Source organism: Fusarium mangiferae (genome assembly GCF_900044065.1).
Source record: "Fusarium mangiferae strain MRC7560 genome assembly, contig: FMAN_scaffold015, whole genome shotgun sequence".
Taxonomy (NCBI): Eukaryota; Fungi; Ascomycota; class Sordariomycetes; order Hypocreales; family Nectriaceae; genus Fusarium; species Fusarium mangiferae.
This window is the reverse complement of record NW_024573935.1, coordinates 918,882-943,017: the sequence shown is the minus strand read 5'-3', so window position 1 is coordinate 943,017 and position 24,136 is coordinate 918,882. Positions and strand designations below refer to the sequence as shown.

Sequence of the window (24,136 nt, the reverse complement as noted above, 5' to 3'; positions counted from 1 at the left end):
TCTCGGGCTGACTAATTTCTGACTGCTGATTTACTGCATATCAATGCAACCTGGCGGCCGCCCTGCTGACGATAAGCCCGCTTATGGTAAGTGTTATGATTGGTGGGGACATGCTGTGATGCTTCCAACCGCGGGGCTCTAGTGCTAATGAAACTCGTTAAAAACACTCATTCTTCCTTCAGCACACACTTTCATCGATAGAATTGTCATAATGTCTAATGATATTATAAATCAATTCAATACTGTGTCTAAGTCGGATATCGAAGTCCTCAACCAAGAAATAGACGAAGACGAAGGCCAGTACCGCATTCGGGCCGGAAACCGTATACATTATGTTACAATTCCTGGTTATGCGAGCCCCAAACGAGTTTTTGACAAAGACACACTCTGTAGGCCATATCTTCTCGTTCCAGAACTTCCCCCATTCCCGGATGCAGACTGGACCAAGATGAGACTTTCACTCGGCCCAGATGGCAGTGTTCAGTCAGATATCTCTTTCGAACCACTGGACGAGGTGCAATCTACCTGGCATCCACGACACATTGACGTACTTTCGTTAAAGCGCATTAAATATCACAAGAAGCGCGTTACGGAAGTCGAATATCAGGGGAAGACTGCAATAAGCAAAATTGCCGTTCTGCAGTGGCTCATTCCACAACTTGAGCACGAGACGAGGGTGTACGAATCTTTGACCAAATTGCAAAGCACTGATGAGGCGCGGTTGACCCCCGAGGTTTTGGGACATCTCTTTGAGGGAGGTAGAAACGTCGGGCTTCTTCTGGAAAAGATAGAGGGCGATTATGCGACACTGCCGGATCTACCAAAATGCGAGGCGGCTTTGCGCAAATTGCACAAGCTAGGGTTTGTCCATGGAGACGCCAATCGCTACAGCTTTATCATCGAGAAATCCGCTGGGAACGTCAAGATGATTGATTTTGAGCATGCTGAGCAATACGATGAAGAGAAGGCGAACGCTGAAATTCAGGAACTAGCATCTGAGTTGACAGATGACTCCGGGCGAGGTGCGCCAGTCATTTTTATGTATAATTAGCCTCGAAAGCCTTGGCTGCCTCGCCGTTGGTCAAACCCCTCAGTATCTTCAGCGCTCCAAAGCAATGGTCCGCATGAGCCAAGATCCCATGCCGCGAACGCAATCTCGTTGTTAAAGCAAACATGGGTGACTCTGGTCTCACGTTGGGAATGGGGGGGCATAATCGTGCAAAAACCCTAGCAGGCATCCCCCCATAGGAGAAATCTTTGTACGTAATCTGGCATCCCTTGCAAAGCTGCCCCCAGTCCGCTCCTGTGTCTGTGATGTAAGGTGCGCGCAGGCTAGACACACCCGCGTACGGATCGTCCCCAACACGAGGCATAAGCGGAGGAAGTGTTGACATATCGCATCCTGGTGCCTCCACGGGCGCTTTGAGGTAGCGTTCGAAGAGGCGGTTGAGCGTTCGCCCTTCTCTCGTCAGTTCGGGTAATAGCGCAGCCATGTTTTCAGCAGACCCATGAACTTCAATACCCAAGCTCTTGGCTGCCTTCACGCTGACCAGGCGAAAAGGGTCCCGGTGCGTTTTGTCGCGGGTCCGGAGGCAGTATGTCCCTGGGATGATGCGCATGATAGGGAGTGTCTGGACTTGTCGGTATGTCAAGGCGAAGAACCTTTTGGCCATCCGTATTGTTATCATCCATAGTCCTCTGTTTCGGTGAAGACACTCGAAGCAGACTCTCTCGCAAGTGGGCAGGTACAAAAATCCTCCAAAATGTGTGCAAGAAACGCAGCGATCGGTCCGTAGGGTGCGATACACCGCTGAAGACGGGTAGTGGCCAACGAGGCCTGCCTTTATCAACGCTGTTGGGACTGTCGGCGCATGTTTGATCACCTGCTGATACGGCACGAAATTTTCAACGACTCTCTTGGCTCTCAAGCAGGTGCGCGAGAGACGTGATAGCGACTGAAAGTCGAGAAGGTCAAGGGTGATGAGGAGTAGCTCTGCTGGTAAAGTGCCTAGCAGTTCGAAGCTCGATTCAGAGCGCTCTGGGTGCACCCTTGATAGCCTTGCCGGGATAATGTGATCAATGACTTTGCAGCGATCAGGCTCATTATTACGGGTGAGCTTCAGAATGACTTCATCGTCAGAGTGTGTATCCATGCTTGTTGTGCGCGTGTGCGTGATATGGGGAGTGAAATGTGTAGATGTAAGGTGACAGTCTGGCAAAATTGACAAGAAATGGTGCGGAACATTGGGAGACTTATCTTTGTTGAGGCTGTGCGTGTATTGCCTTCTAAAGCCTGAAGTTAATTCTGATTTTTCAGTGTGTTGGCTTGATATGTCTCGCTGAGATGCCATAAGCTTTCACCATCAATCAAATGACGCGGAACTGTCGCAAGGCCAGAGGGCGGAAGAGCTGAAAGCTTCAGCCCTAACGTAAAGTTCAACAACACAAACTAACACAAATGTGCAATGCTCTTATTGCCCTCATGGATGCCTATTTGACGTATAATGTGTTGGAATGGATTGCGTCTGATAGCTGCCCCCTCTGAGCTCACGGGCAGGTTCCTCTTCACTATGGTGCTACTGGCTAGCTTACGTCTCTAGAATATCGCTGATTTCATTAAAATCTATCTAAAACCTCGCATCCTCTCTGCTTTAGATATAAAATGCGGCTCAATTCATCCTCGATTCCCGTGGCTATCGTTCCCTGCCTTTCCCGGCCTAGCGCAATGAGAGTCGTGTATAGCCTCGGTTAATGGAAACTAAAGAGCCGGTGAGCAACGTCTTGGGTATATAGATTTCTTCACACATCCAGTTGCAACCTCAATGCTTCAAGCCTCTTCAATGTGTGACTTTTCATGCTACGACGGGGTAAGCCCCGAGTGGCTTGCCCTCGAAGCATCCTTACCTCCGCCACCAGTACCGGAATTGTCGACTGCGGAGATGAAAATAATAGCGAACCAAGAACGAGAAGCTGTCGCCGGAAAGTCGATGATAAAACTTGCGCCTCAACTACGGATACAGAACCACAGCATTTCTTCTCGCGATGGAAGCGTCATTCCAGCACGCAGCTACCGACCAGCCAGTGCGTCAGAACAAACCTTACTCCCATTGTATATTCACTTCCAGGGCGGTGGATTCATGTTCGGTACGCTGGATGCTGAGGGTGCGATATGTGCACGTATAGCTGTTGGATCGAATGCAGCGGTTTTGAATGTTGATTACAGACATACGCCGGAGTTCACGTATCCGACGCAATGGAATGATGCTGAGGATGCTTTCGAGTGGGCCCATGATAACATGGATATAATGTTCTGGGATCCGGAAAGAGTCATTATTGGCGGAATATCAGCTGGTGCCTGGATGGCTTCGTCTTTCACACTACAGAAACATTTGAATCGCGCAACAGAGAAAAGACCCCCGATAGCAGGACAAGTCCTCATGATACCCTGTCTAGCGCACGTTGATTGCTATGAGCCCCAGCTGAAAAAGATGAAGAGCGAGTCTATCTCATCTTACAGAACAAATGTTACCGCACCGATGCTCACCGTTGAGGAACTTCGCTGGTTCGCGAGTCTGCTAAAGATCGAGAACCCGGATGTCAATGATTTAAAGATTAACCCTGGGAATGCATCGCCAGAACAAGTTAGAGGGATGCCTCCTACTGTACTTGGTGTAGTAGGCCTGGATCCTCTTCGAGATGAGGCACTTCTGTATGGAAAGATGTTGGCAGAAGCTGGGTGAGTAGCTGATGTTATGGACCTTTTGTAGAATTCAACTGACATGATTCAGTGTTCCGACAGATGTCAACCTCTTCTTGGGGCTTCCTCATGGCTTTAGATCGCACGAGGAGAAATTATTGGCGTTCAATAGATGGGATAAAGTCATAGAGGATGGCGTTGGCTGGATTTTATCAGAACCTTTATGTAGTGAGTTCCACGTAAAGACATGAATTAAAGAAGAGGTTCGCTGCAATGCTCACTATGCAACGCCATTGTTATACCTCTATGTAGAATACACAGTCCACCAGTCGCTATGCAAACGCCATACAATGCACATACATCAACAGAGAAACCGATAGACCTTTTTCCACCTGGGCCAGCCATGTCGTTCTTCGCGCTCCTGCTCAGCCATAACATGCACACGAAAGTATCTCCGCCCCGTGACAACATCCATATCAGGTAGACGCACAATCTGCGTACGGTACCAAATCTTATGAGATAGATAGAACAACAAGATAATGGGTATCGCCAAAACCTTCAAGAAGAAATTCTGTGCAAGTCCCGATGCGCTCCTGTCAATACCAGGCTCATTAACAGGCGAGACCGCAATCCAAATCTGAGATGCCAACACAAGGATATACCCAACAAAAGCAAACCACGCTCCCGCGACGCCGACGTGAGACTTGAACGGTAGTTGTTCCAGCGTATGTGCGTTGTAATACCAAGCTTTTCGAAAACGGATGTAACATAAACAGATGCTTCCCCATGTAAACAAAGTGCTTAACGCACTGATTGACAGAAGCCAATTGAAGATGGAATCGTGGAAACTGACATCTGCGAGAAATGCGAGTAGACCGATGCATGATGCGAATATTATTGCCATAAGTGGCCGTCCTTGTCGATCCACGTACGCAAAGATCTGCGGCGCATGCGACTGTTCCGCTAAAGCAGCCAACGTTCTCGATGACCCAAAAACCGCTGAATTCCCAACACTGATCACCGCGACCAAGATGATTGCGTTCATTATACTCGGAAGTAAAGAAGTCCCAGCCTTCTCAATCGCAATGACAAACGGACTCGCCGTCGCATCAGCGACATTATCACCGCCGACAAGTCGTTTATCGTCAGAGGGGACTAACAACCCAACCAGCATTAGCGCAACGATGTAAAATATCGTGATACGCCAGAAAACCTGCTTAATCGCCGTCGGCAGCGATTTGCGCGGATTAGCTGTCTCGGCGGCGGCGAGACCGATGAGCTCTGTGCCCGTGAAGGAGAATGCAGATGTAACGAGGACGCTGCAAAAGCCCTTGAAGCCGTTGTTGAAGGGGCCTGGGTTACGCCAGTACATGCCGCCGATGTAACCGCTCTCGGGCTCCCCGCCGACATTTATGACAATGGCGAGTAATCTAGACTGTTAGAATTGGGATGACTGAAAGGGTGATTGACGTACATGAAGCCAACGATGGCGGTGATCTTGATGAGAGAAAAGATGAATTCAGCTTCTCCATACGTCCTGACGCTAAATAGGTTGATGATGACAATAGCGGAGAGAAATATGGCCACGAATATCGACTTTGTCAGATCTGGATTCCAGTACCCTATCGTAAACGCCCCAGCGATTATTTCCAGCGGTAGAATGAACAGCCATTGTAAGCAGTAGCTACAAAAGTCAGTAGAGAAAAACAGAAATTTGCAGTCAGCTTACTTCCAACCCATGGCGAACCCCCAAGACGGATCCAAGAACCTCGTCGAAAACGCCGAAAACGAGCCCGCGATGGGAAACATGACACACAACTCGCCAAGACATTGCATCGTACAATACTGCATTGCTCCCAGTAGTAGATACGATATTAACAAACTCGCTGGTCCGCCTCTGTAAAGCGACGCACCTGACGCGACGAACAACCCAGTCCCTACACCATATTAGCCGAGATTTGCCGAGCATGGAAGAGGTCAAGCTTACCAATTGCACCGCCAAAGGCAATCATTTGAAGATGGCGACCTTTCAATTCTCGCGCAAGTGCTGTGTTTGCTGTTTTGGCATTGGCGGCGCGCAAGTCGTAATACCGCTCTGGTGCATCGCTTGGGTGATAGCCTGGAAGAGGATCTGCGCGTCGAAAGCTATGCAGCCATGAGGTCCGTGGTTTATGAGCGTGTATGCTCCACGAGGAGCCCATTTCTACATTGAACGATTGCATTGTTTGCGCATCGCGAGGATCTTTCATCGTTTGTGTTGCGGGGGGAGAATGAAAGATGACAGTTTCGGGGGAGGGAATGACGTTACGACGGGGGTTGGACGCCGATCATGAAGAAAAGTCTTCAAAAGGGCGCGTTCTGGAAGGTTTCTAGAAGGACTTTTGGGATTATGCGCGGTTTACTTCGGGTGCAGATTGTCGGGACGTTGGGCCAATGATGGGGTGCGGGTGTGCCAAAAGAGGACTAACTGAACGCCAAAAATGCAGTCTGGCTTGTGAAGATCAGGAGAATTAAATGCGGCGCAGTGAGGAGAGTGAGGGAAAGAAAGATAAATGCGGTTGAGGCAGAGATGATCGAGGAGGGGGAGGCTACGCAACGTTTCACTCGAGTGGGATCAGCGAGATTCCACTTGGTTCGTGCACTGTTACTGGGTCAAGGTTATTGCCTCACTCTGTAACTCTCGTCAATTCTCATGCCATTCTGTACCTGGAAGGTCATTGACTAGACCTCGGGGAGCAAGAAAACTCAAGACCTTCATATAGAGTGCCAAAATAAACTCAGTAAAAGATATCCTAAACTTAGTGTAGATATGCTAAATTTATGTGAAGTTACCTACCTAAGTCTTTTTGTCATTTAGGATCAAGGTCTCGAGTTTTCTTTCCTCCCGTAGCTAGACACGTCGAGTCGTCCCCCGTGCTCGCTGCCCATGGGGAAGAGAGAATCTGGCAATATCCACACTGGGTCCGGGGATGGTCCTGGTCCGTGAAGCCATCGTGGTGGGCTATTACGTACAATAAATTGAATCTTACATGAGACGATGGAGTAATCACTGACAAGCCTTCAACGGTATCAACAAAGTAAATCGTAATTATTGTCATGTCTAAATATACATAATTATCGCATTCATTTATCCCTCGTCGGCTGCGCCCGCTGAACCTGTCTAGATCCTCCCGCGATAACAGCGGTCGGCGGTTGCTGATATGCAAAGTCATCACGGTCCATCTTCCCCGTCAATTCATCCCGTGTAATAAGCGAATCGTGACTCTGGGTCGGACTCACAGGTCTTTCACCCGACTTTCGCAAATCATCATCTTTAGAGATCGAGTCGCTTGTGTCATGTGACTTTGCCCAGATCCCCTCCGTCGTACGAACGTGATCCTCATCCTCCCACTGACTATGTGCCGTGCGGGTGAGTTTCGTAGGCTGCGATTGGGAACGCGAGTTGGAGTAGCCGGAGTAGCTGTTTGACTCTTTGAACTTCTTGCGCTTTACACCGCTGTCGCGGAGGAACGAGCCTAGCGCGACGATGTTGCCGACTGCTGTGGCGGCGAGGATCTCGATTGATGCCCACATTGTGCGGACGACTTGACTTCCATGTGATTCGATGATGCGGGGGATGCGATATAGTGTGATGCCTACGGTGAGCAAACCGAAGCTGAAGAGCATGATGAGAAGGACCTTGCGCTTAGTGGCGATTTGGGTGGAGAGGATGATGGGGATGGGAAAGGCGATGAGGACAAGGTCGGTGAAGGCGTTGCAAGCTCCCATTGTGAGCATCTGCACGAAGCCCTGACGGCATTGAGGGCCAGGGTCGGGAGTGACCTGCCAGTAGTGAGGGAAGGGTTGACATTCTGCGAGGTCGCTGATAACGACGGCGAGGAATGTAGCGGCGAGTGTTGCGCGCATTGCGTGGATCATTATACGATGTGATCTTCGTCGAGTAGCGCCAGCAAGACGTTCAAAGAACTCGAGAGTAGTAAGTTTAAGAATCCAAAGACTGCACATCGTTAGCTTCATCCTCATCAATCAGTGAGGTGTACCTACATGGAAGCGTAGAACACTCGGCTCGCGAGCACCATCTTACTCCCCACGATCCTCTTGTCGATATCCGCATCACTCAACTTCAATCCATCCAAGTTGACATTATTCGTCCCATTCTTGAGAACAAAATGAACACAAACAGCCCTTAGAACCAACGGTATAAGCGCACCGGCAGCGATCTTATCCTCCTTGAGCAGCTTCTCGACTCGTACGTATCGACCCGACATTCGCGTCAGGATGATCGCCACACAAAAGACCGTGATCCACCATGATACAAGCAGCGTCGGCTTATCCTCGTAGAACTGGCGCGCATCGGGGGCGTCCGAGTAGAGCGGCATATCGGCGGGCTATGGCCCTTGAAGCCTTTGGAAGTATAACGGAACCAAGAACAAGATAAGTTTTGACAAAAAAGCAAAAGCAAAAGCGAGGGGAATGCGGGACATTAATGAAGCGACTCAAGACTGCAAGGAAGGGGTGCTCCCCCTGGTCAACTTTATCAAGGGCCCAGACAATTCGAGGTCAGACTAGGCGGCGCAGTTGGAGTTGGCTGCGGTTGAGGGTGATGGCGCGCACGTCAATGGAGTTTGACGCCAGGGGCATGCAGCCACTAAAAGCCTCCATCATGGGCGAGTCGTTGACCACAAGCGCAATTGGCTCGATCTCGAACCAATGACAACTCGCAACGGGATCACATATGAAACTGTTACCGATAGCTCGGACAAATTGCATCGTATCATGTCATGCGACACCGGTTCCTCAACTGTCAATTATGCCTGAGCGTAATTGTTAAATCAGTTCTTGGCGACGTGCAGCGATTGCGAAATCGGCAGCGCTGCTGAAATGCGGTTTGGCGTTATGGGCCAGGCACACGGCGACTTTCCCCTTGTAGAAATGGTTAAAAGATTGTGGCGGCAGGGATGAAAAACAGTTCCAAGCAAGCCAGAGCCAAAAAGGAGAGAGGAATGGTCTGATAAGCTGCAAAGAACTGATTGCGTCGTCAATCTGAGTCAGCCAGCATGCGCTATAATTTCCCCTGATAACGATCAAATTCCTCCGGGCCAATAATTCCGAGTGCTGTTGGTTCGCAATGTCGCGCTGACACGTGGGAATTGGACGCCCTAATCACAAGCTCAAGATCCAGTCCCGTCGGCATCAATCAGCCACTTTCACTGCCATTCATCAGCAATTAAACGTCGCGGCAATCTTGCTCGTTTAAAGAATCTGGGGAAATAAGGCTTTTACTCATGAACCGTTTGCCAAAGTCTGGGGAAAACGTGGTGTTCGTAGGGCCAGCCATAGAAAAGTCTTGTCGTTACATAAAGGAGACGTAACAGTTTGAACCTCCCGTCTGCTGGGAGGATGAATTAGCCCCTGCAGAAAGATGCGGTGGAGTTGCGCTGTGGATGCCCCCCCTCAAAACTTTCTCGGCCATTTATCTCGGGTGATTCGGTTCTGCACTTCGCTGGTAATTACCTAGACCACAATTGCACCGAAGCTATCTTTTATTAATTCTCGAACCGCTCCATTCTCGAAGACGACAGCTTTGTTCTTTTTCCTCGCTAGATGTTTTTAAGTGCGTCGATAGTGTCGTGCTAGAAAGGAGTGGTGTCATATGCCCCAAGCCACGAATCAACAACTGGGTAAACTTCACTTGACCGACCCATTATCACCACATTTATGCATCCGATTCTTCCGGATATATCCATCCCTTTCTTGTCGTCGCAATTGCAACCCTTCATCGTCAAATTACCAACCCCGTGGAAAAGAAATGCTCTGACAGTCCCGCGGCTTGGCACCAGGTACCGCAAATAGACGGGACGCAGCGGGTCTAACGCTCAGAACGGGGTGATCCTCCGGGTAGTCTAGCTAGTGGACGGTATGTGCACGCTATCGCTTCTTAGTGAGACAAAAAACGGCAGCTGGGCTTCATCAAGGTTCAGCTGTCAGTTTAGCTGCTTCGACTATCCGCATCTAGAATACTACTCGTCTTAGTCTGTTAATTCCGTGGTTTTGGGTCTGGTGATGTCGGGTCTTGCAACAGATTTGGTGGTGCTACGTCGCCACCGGCAAAAAGCTTCCGCGATAAGGGGTTGTATTGTGACTGAAGACGGTGCTGCTGCATAAGTTGGCTGATATACCCGTAGCTCTTGTGATTGCGTTTCCTGGTTCAGGGCGGTGAATCGGCAGGCCTATCATGATTTTCATTCGTCTATCATGTCCACGCGTCGTCTTTTTTCCCAAAGATAACAAACTAGACGAAAGAATTGTGGAATAGAACATATACAACAGCAACATGATGTAGTCAATCAACTGGAGCCAATCCTGGACTGTCAATTGAACACCAGGCAATATCCCCTCTTCCCCAGAGCTACGGTCGCATTCATACCGCTCCATCGGTTCCGGCCCCTCAAGCCACGTGGTTTGAGATGTAACCCCCTGCCGCGGAATCAAACGTCAAAGAACGGAGAGCAACCCGCCAAGAAGCTATAACTTTCAGCTGTCATGCAAACACCTAGCAATGCAACCTTGAAACATGAACTTTGTCTCCAAAAGAGGTTGGCTTCTTGGCAATCTTGTACAAAACCGGTATACAGCTCGAGAATCCCTCGGCAGATGAAAACCAGGTCTTGCATTGATGTCTCTCTACGGATACTCCGTATTTCCATAATCGTATGGCCGTGTATTTCCACTTTTGGTAGTGGCTCACTAACCTGTCTTGATTGCGCTCTCGACAACGGCATGGACTATTCGAGCTATGGCTAGGCATTTCTCCTCTTCGAACTTTCGCCCTACGATTTGGACACCTACTGGAGCCCCGTCATATAAATCTGCGTCGTCTGTAGTAATTAGCTAAGCCTAAAAGCCCCACGTGATGGGCTATCGATTGCGGTGTAATTCCGAGGGGCGACTCACAAGCTTGCCAATTCTTCCTATCAATCTGACCGAGCGGTGCATACCCCTCGTCAAAAACATCAACTGTCTTATCTGCTCTGACCGTGGGAATAACGACGGCCGTGTAATTGGTCAAGTTCATTGCATCAGTGTACGCTGCACCATCTTAGCAACAACACATGAAACAACGCCTCACACTACTAACCTCCATGGTAGAACTTCCCCGGTATCACAGCTGCATGAGGCGCTACAGGCATGAGAACAGCGTCTACTACTTGGCCTTTCTTGTATCAGTATAGGGTTAGCAAGGAAGGTTGATTAGATACCATCTGAGTCCGCGGTGGAGTTCCAGTAATCGGAATACTGCCGCTCGAACTCAAGACCTTGGATAGTAAGATCCTGATACTTGAGTAACTCCGTCGGGCTTTTCAGATTGAGGCCATCTTTCAAATCTGGGATGAGAGGCTCGCCGGATCGATCAAGGTGCTGGTGGATGTCGTGCGCTCCGTCTGCACTGAGAAATCCTCCCTACAGCATCTCGTCAGCGCATTCATATGTTCAAGGGGTGAGTAGCTTGCGTGAATGTTTGTTGCAGTTTCGTGCGATGGTGGTTTCCAGTCAATGACCTGGCGTTCATCAGCTGTGAGTCTTCAACTCACTTGTCGCTGCGTACCTTGTGCCCAGCTTTCTTCAGCGCATCGACTACTACCGTCAACCCCCGAAGAACAGGCGGATGTAGTCCTACCATTCCATCACACCAAAGGACGCCCATCTTTAGAGGCCTCTCGCCAAACTTGGCGTTCCCTTTCTCATCCGCTCGTCTCCAATATGACTCCATGACCTTTTTTCGAAAGGGAATCGGTATAACAGCTGGGTCTTTCATCCAAGGTTCCCTCCCAAGAACAGCCTTAAAGACCACCTCTAGTGCATCAATCGACGTTCCCATAAACCCAACCGTAGACCGATATGTATCCTGTCCAGGATTCGTATTCGCAACGTCGCGATAACTTAGTCGATTTGACGTTGGCTTTATGGAAAAGATTCCGCAAAAGCCAGCTGGTATTCGCAGCGATCCGCCGATATCTGTTCCAACGCCGACTGAACTTCCGCCCAATGCCATGAGCGCTGCCTCGCCACCTGAAGAGCCGCCACATGACAAGTTCTGATTGATCGGGTTTAATGTCTGGCCGATGATGTTGTTCTTTGTCTCGCCAAATAGGAGGGTTTGAGGGAGGCTTGTCTTGCAGTATAGCACAGCCCCGAGAGAGAGTAGCTCGGTGACGATCTGGCTTTCTACCGTGTGAGACTCTTCAGGGTCGATTCCTAGATTACCGCCTATCCAGCCAACGTAGCCCATTGTTGTATCGACACCTTTCACGTGGAATTGGTCTTTGAGACTGATAGGTAGACCATGAAGTGGTCCGAGCGTCTTTCCATGTTTGGTGAAGTAATCGTCCAGATACCGGGCGCGTTCAAATGCTTGATCAAAGAAGACTTCGTGAAGACAATTATTCTAAGCTTGGTATCAATCTCACATTCTTGCAAGCTCTTGCAGAGAACTTCACTTGTACTCACGATCTGATGAGCCACCGCCGCTCGTTGACAGAATGCCCTCACGACCTTGATCGCTGTGAGTTCTTGTTCGGACACAGCATTTAAAACCTCAACAGTCTTTAGAGATGTGATAGAAGCTGTTTCTTCGTCGAGGAATCGCTCAATAAAAGATCCCGTGATGTCGCGTTGGCTGTGAGCATGTTCGAGGTCCTCTGAGGATAATCTCCATTCTGAAGGAATCTTGTCCAAGGTCGCGGCGCGCTTGACTGCTGCTCGGGCCTCCCACGAGTTCTCATCCATTTTTGACATCTGAAATGAATATTAAAAATGGATTCAAGGTCAGAGTTGAGATCAATTAAATTTCGGGGACAGATCTGTACCCTGTATGATGCCGATTTATCGTTGAAAGGAGTGCAAGAATGAATGACGACGACATCTGCAGTTCTAAGACATGTGATGAAAATGGCCCGCACGCATGTCAAGTTCGGAGGTTTGCGTTTACGATAGGCCTTTGTAATATCATTGCTATTTTTATTTGCCAGAGAAGCAAATTTCGCCGCTGATAATCGCTTTGCAATACTGTGATTACCAGTATGCCTAGTCTTGTACTCTGCAAACAATGAACAAATCCCGATCGCGTCAGGATCCCTTTGAGAACTGCATCCTTGACCTTACGATCAGCCAATTGATCAGATCCTCCCAACGCCCACAATCAACCTCCATGTCAAAATACAAAACAAAACCAAGTATCATGTCTTCCGAATGAGGGGCAGCGTCCATCACAATATGTGTGACAAATCGAAAAACTGTGTTCGTAGTGGTTCTCGGAGCTGCCCATAGCGACGTGCGCGCTCCTCTGCACTACGCAACACGTCACTCTCAGGTATAGTCCTCTCGACTGCTTTAAGATCGACACTCGCAGAACGAGCAAGCTGTCTCGCCGAATTGAACTTGCCACTTTTGTACATCTTTGACAGGATCGGTCCCACAAGGAGCATCGCATCAAGGGCAAGCTTCGTTTCCTTCACATCGCACAAATACTCTTCCAACAAGGCCTGGATCTCCTTGCCACTCCAGCCCCAGTACGGCTGTTGATACAAATCGTCTGTCAAGGTCAGCCGCTCGACACACTTCGGGATGAGGTAGCGCAGCGGCGAAGGGCGTTCCCCCTTCGATGGGCCAGCGATGAGGATCCATGGGACAGTGAGAATACGAAGATTTGAGAAGTCGTGTAGCTTGAGAGGCGTGCCCTGGAGGGCTAATGGCCAGAGTGGATCTAGCCCTTCATCCAGGACGTTAATGTTGTCAACAACGAGGAGCTGTAGGCTTTTGAGTTTCAATCGATGGCCTTCCAGTGAATCACTTAGTCTGGCCACATCCAGTCTCCAGGAGTGGTTGGAAAAATGATCTGCCTTGGGATAGCAGGCGTAGGTGTATTTCAGATCTTCGAGATTGGGTGCGATGGAAAGAATTCGCCCGAGTTCCGCTTCACTGATTCGCTTCAGATTCAGACATCTAAGATGTTCCAACTTGGTCGTGATGGTGAAGGGTCGTGATGCCTCGGGAAAGCTGCCTGAGATGGAAAGATTCTCAAGCATACGAAGATGGAAAAAGCTTTGGTAGATGTTGTTGAAGCCGAATTGGATGTGGTGGTACGTCGCACAATGGTTGTCGACAGTAACATGGCGGAGATGCTCGAATTTATGCACGTTGATGCCTCCTGGGTTGTTGTAGCTCTCTGGCCTCAACAACAGCCGGAGATAGCATATTTCAACAGAGAAGAACTCGCCAAGGTAAAGGCTTCTGACGTTTGGCGTAAGAGCCACGACGAGACTGACGAGAGAGTCAACCTGGCCCTTCAGGAAAGCGTGAGCCCAATCTATCCCCTGGTAGAGATCTAAAGCCTTGATGAACTGGACTGCCTTCAACTTGTCTTCATCTGTGAGGTCGAAGAGTGGCGTGGTCGGAAGTTCATTAAGCTCCCGCTCGACAAAGTCATATCCATCGAAACGCAGATGCTGGACAGCTTGAGCCAGGTCAGGCCGCCACAGAAGAGTTCGCAAGACAAGGACCAGCGGGACAGAACGGCATCTTAAAGTGAGGGGAGGACAATTGACATCAACCTCTCTGTGAAGAATAGGCTGGACGATGCTGGCGAGGTGCTTGTTGACGCGCGACAAAGCAACGAGACCCGGTTTGGGGACAGATTCCAGGACTTGAAGCTGGATCTCGACGGGGCAAGCGATAAATCGCGAAGGCTGTCTGTGAGGGGGTTAGATCAGCAACCCAGAGAGATGAAGGAGACTTACTTGGGCACTTTCGGCTTGCGCTTCTTGGGTACAGAGAGAGGAGGCATGTCCCGCGAGGAACGGGCCCGTGTGTTGCTTGCACCGTCGCGATACATGGTGAACACGGCAAAGAATGAAAGTTTGATAAGCTAGGAAAACAAGCGATGTGCCTTTTGTTGTGAGAGCAAAGGGAGGGGAGAAAGTGAAGAGGCGATGTCGTAAGTTTGTTTTGAGTTGGCTTGGTGACTTTGAAGCCGTTTGCCTGTGTCACGTGGTATCGCAGTGAAGCAGAGCGATGCGTTTGCAGTGCCAGACAGCTGCCAGACAAATAAAGAGCCCATATACTTTAATGACAGCTTTTATTCAATGATGTTGACATTCCTCACCAGTGCTAGGCACATCTGCTGAGAGTATGAATATTTACTACTTGTTTCCCCCAAACATTATTCAACTGGAGTTCAAGATGATTTAATGTCAAGAGATCAAGTACACGCAACCTAATATTCTATACGTTTTGAATCCATAGCATTTACTTGGCTTCTGTGATGTAAATATTATACTTGATGAGGATCTCAACTCCAAGTCCAACAACGGTTAGCGCGACTGACGCCATCACTCCAAGCCGGGTCCTCCTTATCTCCACGCGGGGAAAGCTTCGGCGAACTTGACTCTGCTTTATCATTTATTTATCCCCCAAGAATTTCTTCACCATGATCAACCGCCGGAAATGTCCGACACTCCCTCCAATCGTAAACGAAGCAGCGTCCGACGTGCTAACGTGACGGCCTGTCAGCGATGCAAGTCCCGAAAACAGCGTTGTGACCAGAACATCCCGGCATGCTCATCGTGTGCCCGTGCCGGAGTACCGTGTGTAAGCGTTGATGTAGATGGGCAGTCTGTGCCTCGAAGGTATTTTAACTTGTTTCCTTTCTCCCGTCAGAAGAGACTCCATGCTTACTTCTCAGTTACATCAAGAATCTCGAGGATCGAGTCGCTGAGCTTGAGCTCGCCCTCCGGAATCAAGGGATAGACACCGAGTCTAATGCCAGCCGAGCTTCCCAAGATGCTCTTGAATCAACATCAGAGGCGCACAGCTCTAATGACCGGAATCTACTGCGCCTGCTAGTACCCAGGCCAAATGATATACAGCACCCTCAAGACTCAGCTTACCATACTCTCCTTGATACCATCACTGTGCCTGACACCATCAAATTCCCCCCCAAGCCAACCGCTGTCCAACTCACCGCCACATACTTTGAACACTCTAATTTCTTCTCCCCTGTCTTGAACCAGGAATCATTTCACGATACCATTGCCATCCTCTATCAAGACCAGACGTCTCCCGGCCAGGGCACCTCTGTGCAGAAATTCCAGCTTTGCATGGTCCTAGCCATTGCCATCAGACTTCTCAACAGGACGGATTCTTCCATTCCTACCACTGCATCCGATTCATTCTTCGCGTCGGCTATCGGAATACTCACAGATCGGCCGCAAGCTACGTGGAGAGGCGACCTTCAACATCTCCAGAACCTTCTCCTCGTCGTACAGTATACCATTTTCGCTTCAAACCTCTCTGCGTCTTGGCACTTCATTGGTCTGGCAACACGATTGGCTATTGACCTCGACCTACTCAACGAGACTCGCTTGTCCGTGATAGAAGACGCCCATGAAAATAAGGCGGAAGTGAACAAGAGACGTCGGGTATTCTGGTCGACATACATACTCGAAACAAACCTCTGCGTCATACTCAATCGCCCAAGATCAATACCCGATGAAGCCATCTTCACGCCCCTCCCCTCAACAAGCGGACCCGAGTCATCAAGTCCACTAGCAAACCACTGCATCCTCTTCCGTCAACTAGAATACGAAATCTTCCATACACTCAACTACAAACCTCCTGCGAACGGCACCTTTTTCGATTATAAAGCCTGGAAGACGGGCATGAAGGATCGTCTTGTGGAATGGCATGCGAACGTGCCTCCCTTGGACCCAACATCAAAGCTCGCGCCTCAGAATTTTTTTGACGGCGCTTTATACATGACTCTTGTCTCTCTCTTCTCACCATCTCGTCACTTTCCTCACCTGTCGGAGGATGAGCTGAGAGATCTTGCACAGTATGCTTCTACGAGTATTGAGCTCTACAGAGAGGGATTCAAAGAGGGCAAGTTGAGGTTCTACTGGCGAACGACACCCAACTTGTTTCAATCAGGTGCAGCCTTGATCCATTGCATCAAGAGTCTTACACTCCAAGGTGCGGTGTTTGACGTGAACGTCTTGAAGAGCCGAGTATCTGTCTGTTCGACGGTTCTGTGGGGTATGGCAGAGCGGTATCCTCCTGGAGCTTCATACCGTGACCGCTTCGATGATATGTCAGCTACTATTGATGAAATGGCCTCGGAGCTACCAATGGATATATCAAGTGACTTCCTGTTTGGGCATAATGTATTGCCTTCGTTGGATCTAGATGGGGCAGCGGCCCTATGGACGTCAACACCGCCCACTTTGGATCCGTGGATATTGGACCAAATATAATTGTAACAACAGTCACCTGTCAGCGTCTGATTGAAACGAACAAATAGGCATATGCATTTTAATTTGCACACTTCGAATTTCTTGCTTTGTTTTTCTATCGTAATCTAGACCAGCTCTCAAAGGCCCTTGAGCGGGTCAGGCGGTGCTGGATCACTCCTCAAACTCTTCTCAAACGCGACCCTCAACTTCATAACAGGTTGCAAGACCCAAGTGTTGTAGGCCAAAATGTCCGTCTCCTCCTTTGGGTCTCTCACCACATTGAACAGATACGGAGACTCCAGCCTTCCAGATGATTGATTGACCTTTGGTTCCCAGACCAAATGAAGCTTCCAATCCTTCCACTTGACAGCGCGCAGCTCGTCCTTGATATAAAATAGGAACCCTTCACGCTGGGATTTTACGGCAGCGGGATCCTTGAAGAATTCTACTTGGCTGATACCATCAATAGGTCTATCAGATGGTGGTTCTGCGCCAGCTATTTCGAGGATGCTTGTGAAGATGTCGGTGACGTGGACTATCTCGTTGGATGTTACCCCAGTCGGGACTTTTCCTGGCCATCGAATAATGAATGGGACTCTCAGGCTTCCCTCCATTGCAGTGTGATATGTCCCGGACCAAGGGCCAGCAGTACCCTTGTATGGGGGTCTGAACTCAGGTCCATTGTCAGAGGCAAATATCAAGACCGTGTTGTCGCGAACTCCAAGGTCGTCAAGATGGTCGATCAATTGACCAATTCGGTAATCCATCTCGGCCATAGAGTCGGCAAACTCTCCCTGCCCTGTCTTCCCCTCAAAGTCGCGATGCGGCAGAGTCGGGAAATGCAGATGGACGAGTGGGTGGTACAGGAAGAAGGGCTTCTCCGCCGTGACTTGACGTGACAGCCAATCTTTTGACTGGTCAACGAGCATCTCATCGATCAAGCGTCTTTTGTCGAGATCATACACACAAACGTTCTCAGAGTCCTGACCAGCGACACCTTTCATGATATACGGCAACTCGGCAACTTCAGGTGTATATCCCAAAGCCGACGTAAACTGACTCTCATCAGTCGTCCTGGGAATCCCAAACCACTCGTCAAATCCCCTATCAGAAGGGTACCGACCAGGAATATCACCAAGATGCCATTTTCCATGGTGAGCTGTTGCATAACCCTCTGCCTTGAGACATTCAGGCAGTGTACGCTCCCAGTTGGTAAGACCCTGAGGAAACCCAGCCGGGACAGATTGTCGGCACCCGGTTCGGATGGGATGACGACCTGTCATCAAAGCCGAGCGCGTGGGAACACAGTCACTCTCCACGTTGAAGTTGTGAAGAAGAAGACCTTCGGTGGCGAGCTTGTCGATGCGCGGTGTTGCAGCGCCGCGAAGAATGCCTCCGCCATAGCAGCCGAGCTCACCCCAGCCTAGATTATCGGCTAGGATAAGCATGATGTTTGGTTTCGCTGGATCCTTGGACATTTTCAAAATGTTTTAACTTCTTTGACCTTGAGTTTTGTGCAATTGAGTCAACTTCATTTATCAACTTCGCTGTGAGCTCATTATCCTCGTCAATCGCGTATGTTTAAGGGCTCAGCTTGAAGCCATCGGCGACTCGTCCGAAACCCCACATTTTCGCTCATCGCCGACGCTCACCTCCGACGACTAGATGGTCTCCCTCTCGGACAATCTAGCAAACCTTCTTGACGGGTAAACATACGCGATCTTGACATTCAATGGCGTGCGCATCAAATTATCTTTGATACCTTATCATGGTTGGGAGTTAAAATTCTTGGTATGGTGATGAAAGGGTATAAAGACGGATGATATTCGACGACAGGATGATCCATTGATAAAGGGCTTGAACTGTACACCACATCGAACCCGGTATCAACATGGCTCTGGATCATTCTCCTAAGATGTATTCTATCGAGGCTGATAAAGAAACTCACGATGTTGATGATGCGCCGCAGTCAATTGTCGCGCAGCCTGTCTGGACAGAAGACGAAGAGAAGGCAGTCGTCAGAAAGTAAGTTGACGACCCCCTTTTCCAATTGACGCCCCGAGCTCACATACCAGACTCGACATGATCCTCATGCCTCTCCTTGTCCTCGGCTTCTACGCCCTCCAGCTCGACCGCAGCAACATCAGCAACGCCCTGACCGACACGCTCACAACCGATCTAAACATCACCAAGGACGACGTCAACCTCGGCGACCAGCTCATGATGGCCGGCATAATCATCGCCGAGATCCCCTCCAACATCATCCTCCAGAAACTCGGCGCACCGATCTGGCTTACGGGCCAGGTACTCATCTGGGGCACTGTTGCGCTGACGCAAGCTTGTGTCACGAATGTGCAGTCGTTCTTTGCGACGCGTTTCCTGCTGGGCTTCTGTGAGGCTGGGTTTATCCCGGGTGGGCAGTATATGCTTGCGCTGTTTTATCGGGAGAAGGAGTTGGCGCTTAGAACGTCCATCTTCTATTTTGGGAATTATTTTGCTACTGCGACGGGGTCGTTGATCGCTGCGGGTGTTTTGCAGATGGGCGGTATAGCTGGTCTGGCTGGTTGGCAGTGGCTCTTCATCAGTTCGTTCCTCTTGCATTGCCCCGTCATGGGTATTGCTAACATCAAACAGTTGAAGGTATTTTTACCCTACTAGTCTTTGTTGTCTTCGTCCTTCTTCTCCCTCGATCTCCAATTCATACCCAACCTATTCACGGGTGTTTCGACCTCTTCACCTCTCGTGAGCGCGAAATCATGCACGACAGAATCTATCAAGAAGACATCTCCAAGACCGAAGCCCACGCAAATATCACCGTCCGAGGCGTCATCGCCGCCCTCGCCGATTACCGTATCTGGATCCACACTATTCTCAACCTCGTGTCACTCGCGCCCAAGGGCGGTCTTCAACTCTACGGCCCAACCATCATTCGAAGTCTGGGCTTTAGCAAGATCAACTCCAACCTTCTTAACTCGGTCAGCAGCTTTCTCGTCGTGTTCCTCAGCTTTGCCATCGCTTGGGCGTCCGACAAAACGAAACAGCGAGGTCTGTGGTGCATGGCCGCATTTCTTTGGAGCATTACATTCGGCGGTGCTCTGTTTGGATCAACTGATAAGGATAAGTGGACCAAATATGCACTCTTCACGCTCTTGAGCAGTGGCAATGCGCTATCTCAGGGTCTCAATGATGCCTGGCTGAGTATCAATGCTCGATCTGCTGAGACGCGCAGTATTGGATTGGCCATGGTGGTCACTGGGAGCAATGCTGGTGGGTTGGCTGGAAAGCAGCTATTTCGCGAGAGTGATGCGCCAAAGTATACAAAGGGATTTCTGGCTATTGTTTTATTGTATGCTGCTGCTTTGCCCATTACCGCTATGATTATGGGGGTTTATTGGAGGCAGAATAAGAAATTGGAGAGGGAGCTTGTTGAGGACGAGGGTGATATTGATGAGCGGACAGGAAGAAGGCAGCGCTTTCAGCTGTAGATGAGTTATGAATTCGTAGACGATCTTGAGTATACTTTATCATTTTGCAAAGTCTTTGTATAGTCTCTTTATTAGTTCAATTCGCGATGCCTGCTATCAGCGGCTTATTTCCTGACCCTAAGAGTTCCTCCTCAGTGGGGAAGAACCCCGATGACGGCCCAAACTCACCGTTCCTAACCGCAAAAGGCCGCTCCAAGCATCAACCTCCAATGAGAATGCCCCATCTCCACCTTTGAATCTCAAATACCGGTCCCGGGAGTTCAGTTCAGTTCAGTCTACCCTGCCAGCCCCAGCCCTGTCAAGCTGAGCATCTGCACACCGAGACAAGATCTCCGGACCATCATGGACTCACCTCACACGGACGAAAAGAACACCACTCTCACCGAGCAAGAACGAAAGTAAGTCTCCCCGACCCCGCACCTCTCCATCCTCCCTAACAAAATGCAGAAAACTCCGCAATCGCTTATCGCAACGAGCGTTTCGTCGTAGACAGGCAGAATGTATCCGCGAGCTGAAGAACCGCGTGAATGCGGACCAGCGATCAGATAGTGAGCGTGTAGAAGCGCTGCAAAAGGAGAATCGATTGTTGAGAAAGCAGTTGATTGATGTGCAGACCAAAATGTCGCGGATGATGGCATCAGTGCAGTTGTTGAGTGACTCGGTGGCTAAGACGCTTGATGATACTGCGAGTGGTGAGGGAGATGAGCGACAGAGAGATGGGGCTGAGTGGGTGAGCGGAAAGAAAGAGAATGATGAGCATATCGCCGAGGAGTCTGTGCTGCAGTCTATTGATCTGGAGGCGTTTGATCCGTCGATTCTAGACTTTGATGCGCCGTTTTCATCATCGAGCGTCACTGGTAGGTTTCAACTGTCATATTACGAGGTCAGGCTAATGACTGATGAAACATCTGCAACAGAAAATAGCCTCTCGTCAGAGCTCATCAATGTTTCCGGCACAAGCCCACTCTACTCTCAGATCCCGAATATCTGGAGTCACGAATATCAAATGGGAATGCAACCCTATCTAACCGCCATCAACGCAACAGCCGAGTCGAGTCTGGTCCTTGGGAAAGATTACTCATTTACCAATTCACCATTCTCGGATCACATTCAGCTACTTCAGCGAATGCTTAAGAACAAGCTTAATACTCTTGGATTCGTTCCAGAAGGCCATAATCCTGTCCAGAGGTAAACGCTCCCCGCATGACGTCTTCAAAGCTTTCTAACACGTCTAGTGTCTACCAACCAGTCCTCATGGTCTTGTCCATGTTCAACAGCATGACCCGTCCAGACGTAATGGCATGGTATGCAAAAACACGCTTCTACCACATCATCGAGCTCACAGCGTGGCAACTCTACCCATCCTCCGCAACCTATAACAAGCTCCATCCCCGCTACCGCCCTACAACAGCACAGCTCGAGAATCCTCACCCGGGCATCATCGACTGGATACCCTTTCCCACAATTCGCGATCGTTTAATCCAACTGCACTCTGCAAATCCCCACATCGACCAGATCTTCTGCGATGCTGTGACTGGCTACGTCGTGGAGGCGCTCATGTCGGATCTCGTCCTGGGTGCCCCGCAGATAACGGTCTACGTACGTGTAACAGACCTCATCAACACTATGTCGTCCGGAACATCCGAGAGCGAAAACACAATCGCCATGCTTCCCGCGCCAGACATCTCAACGTTATTCTCATCACCTGCATATGCTCGCGCCGCATTTAATAAATTGAACATGGACAAGGGCGCGGGCTACTACAAGATCGACCCCGCATTCTTCGAAAAGTATCCTGAGCTCTGGGACCAAGCCAGCGATGTCACGGCAACAGGAATGCCACTGAAGCCAAAGTATCAAAAGATCCTTACATACCCAAAGCCGCTCGACTCGTCGACTGTGGAGACTTATCGAAGCTTTATCGATTTTTCTCTCGACGCGGCGAATACGATATCAATGTCCCCATGATCCCACCAACCGGGCCGGTTCTCGTTATCTCTCAGAAAAATAAACTCCTCACATGATGCAATACACGTGTGAGGACGGCATTATTAGCGCAATTGGGTTTGGTAAAGTTTCGGGAAGCGTAATGGAATGTTGAGTAAACGACCCACCACGATAGGTTTGACTAACACGCCAGTTACTAACACCTCGATTCCGTGATTCATCTGTGGATCATCGAGTGGGGGATGAAATCATCTATATAGAAATGCCAGAATTAGTAACTACACCACTGTCACAACCAACATCTACACCATTATCAATCTTGCCAAAATGCCGTCTCAAATACCAACCTCGATTCCTCGCTATAGTTTCATGGACGATTATAGCGAGGGTGCACATCCCGCCCTTCTCAAAGCATTGATCACCAGCAACACGACCCAAGAAACCGGCTACGGAGGCGATACGTACTGCGATCTCGCACGGCAGCGAATCCGTCGCCATCTCGGCCGCGACGACGTTGGCATATTCTTCGTGCCCAGCGGGACATCAGCCAACGCCATCTCCATCGCCGCATGTCTCCGGCCTCACGAAGCCGTCATCGCTGCTAGCTCTGGCCATATCGTGACGAGAGAGACAGGCGCAGTAGAAGCAAGCGGTCATAAAATCATCAACGTCACACCACAGAATGGAAAGCTCACGCCTGCGACGATCGAGCGTGCGCTAGATGATAATTGGCATTTTCCTCACATGGCGAAACCTCGACTGGTGTATATCTCCAACGCAACCGAGATCGGAACTATATACTCTCGCGCCGAACTCGCAGCGATAAAACAAGTCTGTGAAAAGAATGGCCTCATTCTCTTCCTCGACGGCGCTCGAATCGGCACCGCCCTCGCCTCAAAAGCAAACGACATGACCCTCTCCGACATCCTCGAGCTCACAGATATCTTCTGGATAGGCGGCACAAAAAACGGCGCCCTTCTCGGCGAAGCCGTAGTCGTAAAAGACGCACGCCTCTCGTCCGAGTTCGAATTCTACGTCAAGCAGCACGGCTCCCTCCTCGCAAAAGGCCGTGTCATCGGCGCGCAATTCGCAGAGCTTTTTGAGGGAGATCTGTACTTTGAACTAGCGCGCAAGGCGAATTTAGCTGCTGAGTCGTTATCGAGCGGTATAGCGCAGGGAGGATTTTCAGTATATGCTGCGACGGAGACGAATCAGGTTTTTGCGGTTTTGCCATTGAGTTTGATCAAGGTGCTGAAGGAGAGTTTTAGTTTTTATGTTTGGGAGAAGTGCGGTGATGATGAGGCTGTCATTAGATTGCTTACGACGTGGGCGACGGAGGGGGCGCAGGTTGAGAGGTTTGTGGAGATGGTGCATTCTTGGACTGTGTAGACGGCGTTGGAGGATGAAAATTTATGATGGATCTCAGCTTTGGAATAATGTTCTTGCTTGTTAATGAGACTTGGAGTACTATCTGCCTATAGAGAAATCACTAATTGCTACATGACACCCATCTCGTTTCGACCCCGAGGTCTACAGATTCAGTGTCTTTTTATCCCTGTATCAGTGGGTAACAATCTAGCTTCCTTGCTTATATGAAAATTTAAATCCGTGACCTCTAACTAGGTGCCAAAAGTTGCCAATATTCTGAAATTCCATTATCTGTCTTGTACATCTCACCTGCTTAGTCACCAGTAAGCGACGAGAAGGATTCACGCCATTTG

The 24,136-nt window shown here is 49.6% G+C and overlaps 12 protein-coding genes across 12 annotated transcripts; 6 read left to right on the top strand and 6 right to left on the bottom strand.

Annotated features, from left to right (window-relative positions):
- Window positions 1-211: 211 nt before the first annotated feature.
- On the top strand, window positions 212-1,051 carry FMAN_12914 (uncharacterized protein; the record flags this gene model as incomplete). The annotated part of the gene is made up of 1 exon (XM_041823411.1): window positions 212-1,051. One exon carries the CDS (start codon window positions 212-214, stop codon window positions 1,049-1,051), a length of 840 nt encoding a protein of 279 aa, XP_041688994.1.
- FMAN_12913 (uncharacterized protein) lies at window positions 1,038-2,153 on the bottom strand (the record flags this gene model as incomplete). Its single annotated transcript, XM_041823410.1, has 1 exon — window positions 1,038-2,153. One exon carries the CDS (start codon window positions 2,151-2,153, stop codon window positions 1,038-1,040), a length of 1,116 nt encoding a protein of 371 aa, XP_041688993.1.
- Window positions 2,154-2,822: 669 nt separating this feature from the next.
- Window positions 2,823-3,948, top strand: FMAN_12912 (uncharacterized protein; the record flags this gene model as incomplete). Its single annotated transcript, XM_041823409.1, has 2 exons — window positions 2,823-3,736; window positions 3,789-3,948. The coding sequence occupies 2 exons, from the start codon at window positions 2,823-2,825 to the stop codon at window positions 3,946-3,948; spliced, it is 1,074 nt and encodes a 357-aa protein (XP_041688992.1).
- A 110-nt stretch (window positions 3,949-4,058) lies between these two features.
- Window positions 4,059-5,946, bottom strand: FMAN_12911 (putative amino acid transport protein GAP1; the record flags this gene model as incomplete). Its single annotated transcript, XM_041823408.1, has 4 exons — window positions 4,059-5,127; window positions 5,172-5,381; window positions 5,427-5,634; window positions 5,685-5,946. The coding sequence occupies 4 exons, from the start codon at window positions 5,944-5,946 to the stop codon at window positions 4,059-4,061; spliced, it is 1,749 nt and encodes a 582-aa protein (XP_041688991.1).
- Window positions 5,947-6,820: 874 nt separating this feature from the next.
- FMAN_12910 (uncharacterized protein) lies at window positions 6,821-8,076 on the bottom strand (the record flags this gene model as incomplete). Its single annotated transcript, XM_041823407.1, has 2 exons — window positions 6,821-7,694; window positions 7,742-8,076. The coding sequence occupies 2 exons, from the start codon at window positions 8,074-8,076 to the stop codon at window positions 6,821-6,823; spliced, it is 1,209 nt and encodes a 402-aa protein (XP_041688990.1).
- A 2,368-nt stretch (window positions 8,077-10,444) lies between these two features.
- Window positions 10,445-12,484, bottom strand: FMAN_12909 (putative general amidase; the record flags this gene model as incomplete). The annotated part of the gene is made up of 6 exons (XM_041823406.1): window positions 10,445-10,575; window positions 10,652-10,786; window positions 10,836-10,910; window positions 10,957-11,158; window positions 11,304-12,143; window positions 12,206-12,484. The coding sequence occupies 6 exons, from the start codon at window positions 12,482-12,484 to the stop codon at window positions 10,445-10,447; spliced, it is 1,662 nt and encodes a 553-aa protein (XP_041688989.1).
- A 479-nt stretch (window positions 12,485-12,963) lies between these two features.
- FMAN_12908 (uncharacterized protein) lies at window positions 12,964-14,588 on the bottom strand (the record flags this gene model as incomplete). The annotated part of the gene is made up of 2 exons (XM_041823405.1): window positions 12,964-14,446; window positions 14,494-14,588. 2 exons carry the CDS (start codon window positions 14,586-14,588, stop codon window positions 12,964-12,966), a joined length of 1,578 nt encoding a protein of 525 aa, XP_041688988.1.
- A 611-nt stretch (window positions 14,589-15,199) lies between these two features.
- On the top strand, window positions 15,200-17,004 carry FMAN_12907 (uncharacterized protein; the record flags this gene model as incomplete). Its single annotated transcript, XM_041823404.1, has 2 exons — window positions 15,200-15,381; window positions 15,438-17,004. 2 exons carry the CDS (start codon window positions 15,200-15,202, stop codon window positions 17,002-17,004), a joined length of 1,749 nt encoding a protein of 582 aa, XP_041688987.1.
- Window positions 17,005-17,120: 116 nt separating this feature from the next.
- Window positions 17,121-18,461, bottom strand: FMAN_12906 (uncharacterized protein; the record flags this gene model as incomplete). Its single annotated transcript, XM_041823403.1, has 1 exon — window positions 17,121-18,461. One exon carries the CDS (start codon window positions 18,459-18,461, stop codon window positions 17,121-17,123), a length of 1,341 nt encoding a protein of 446 aa, XP_041688986.1.
- Window positions 18,462-18,874: 413 nt separating this feature from the next.
- On the top strand, window positions 18,875-20,468 carry FMAN_12905 (uncharacterized protein; the record flags this gene model as incomplete). The annotated part of the gene is made up of 3 exons (XM_041823402.1): window positions 18,875-19,008; window positions 19,059-19,567; window positions 19,618-20,468. 3 exons carry the CDS (start codon window positions 18,875-18,877, stop codon window positions 20,466-20,468), a joined length of 1,494 nt encoding a protein of 497 aa, XP_041688985.1.
- Window positions 20,469-20,810: 342 nt separating this feature from the next.
- FMAN_12904 (uncharacterized protein) lies at window positions 20,811-22,436 on the top strand (the record flags this gene model as incomplete). Its single annotated transcript, XM_041823400.1, has 4 exons — window positions 20,811-20,866; window positions 20,916-21,325; window positions 21,386-21,656; window positions 21,704-22,436. The coding sequence occupies 4 exons, from the start codon at window positions 20,811-20,813 to the stop codon at window positions 22,434-22,436; spliced, it is 1,470 nt and encodes a 489-aa protein (XP_041688984.1).
- Window positions 22,437-22,742: 306 nt separating this feature from the next.
- FMAN_12903 (uncharacterized protein) lies at window positions 22,743-23,804 on the top strand (the record flags this gene model as incomplete). Its single annotated transcript, XM_041823399.1, has 1 exon — window positions 22,743-23,804. One exon carries the CDS (start codon window positions 22,743-22,745, stop codon window positions 23,802-23,804), a length of 1,062 nt encoding a protein of 353 aa, XP_041688983.1.
- Between the last annotated feature and the right edge of the window lie 332 nt (window positions 23,805-24,136).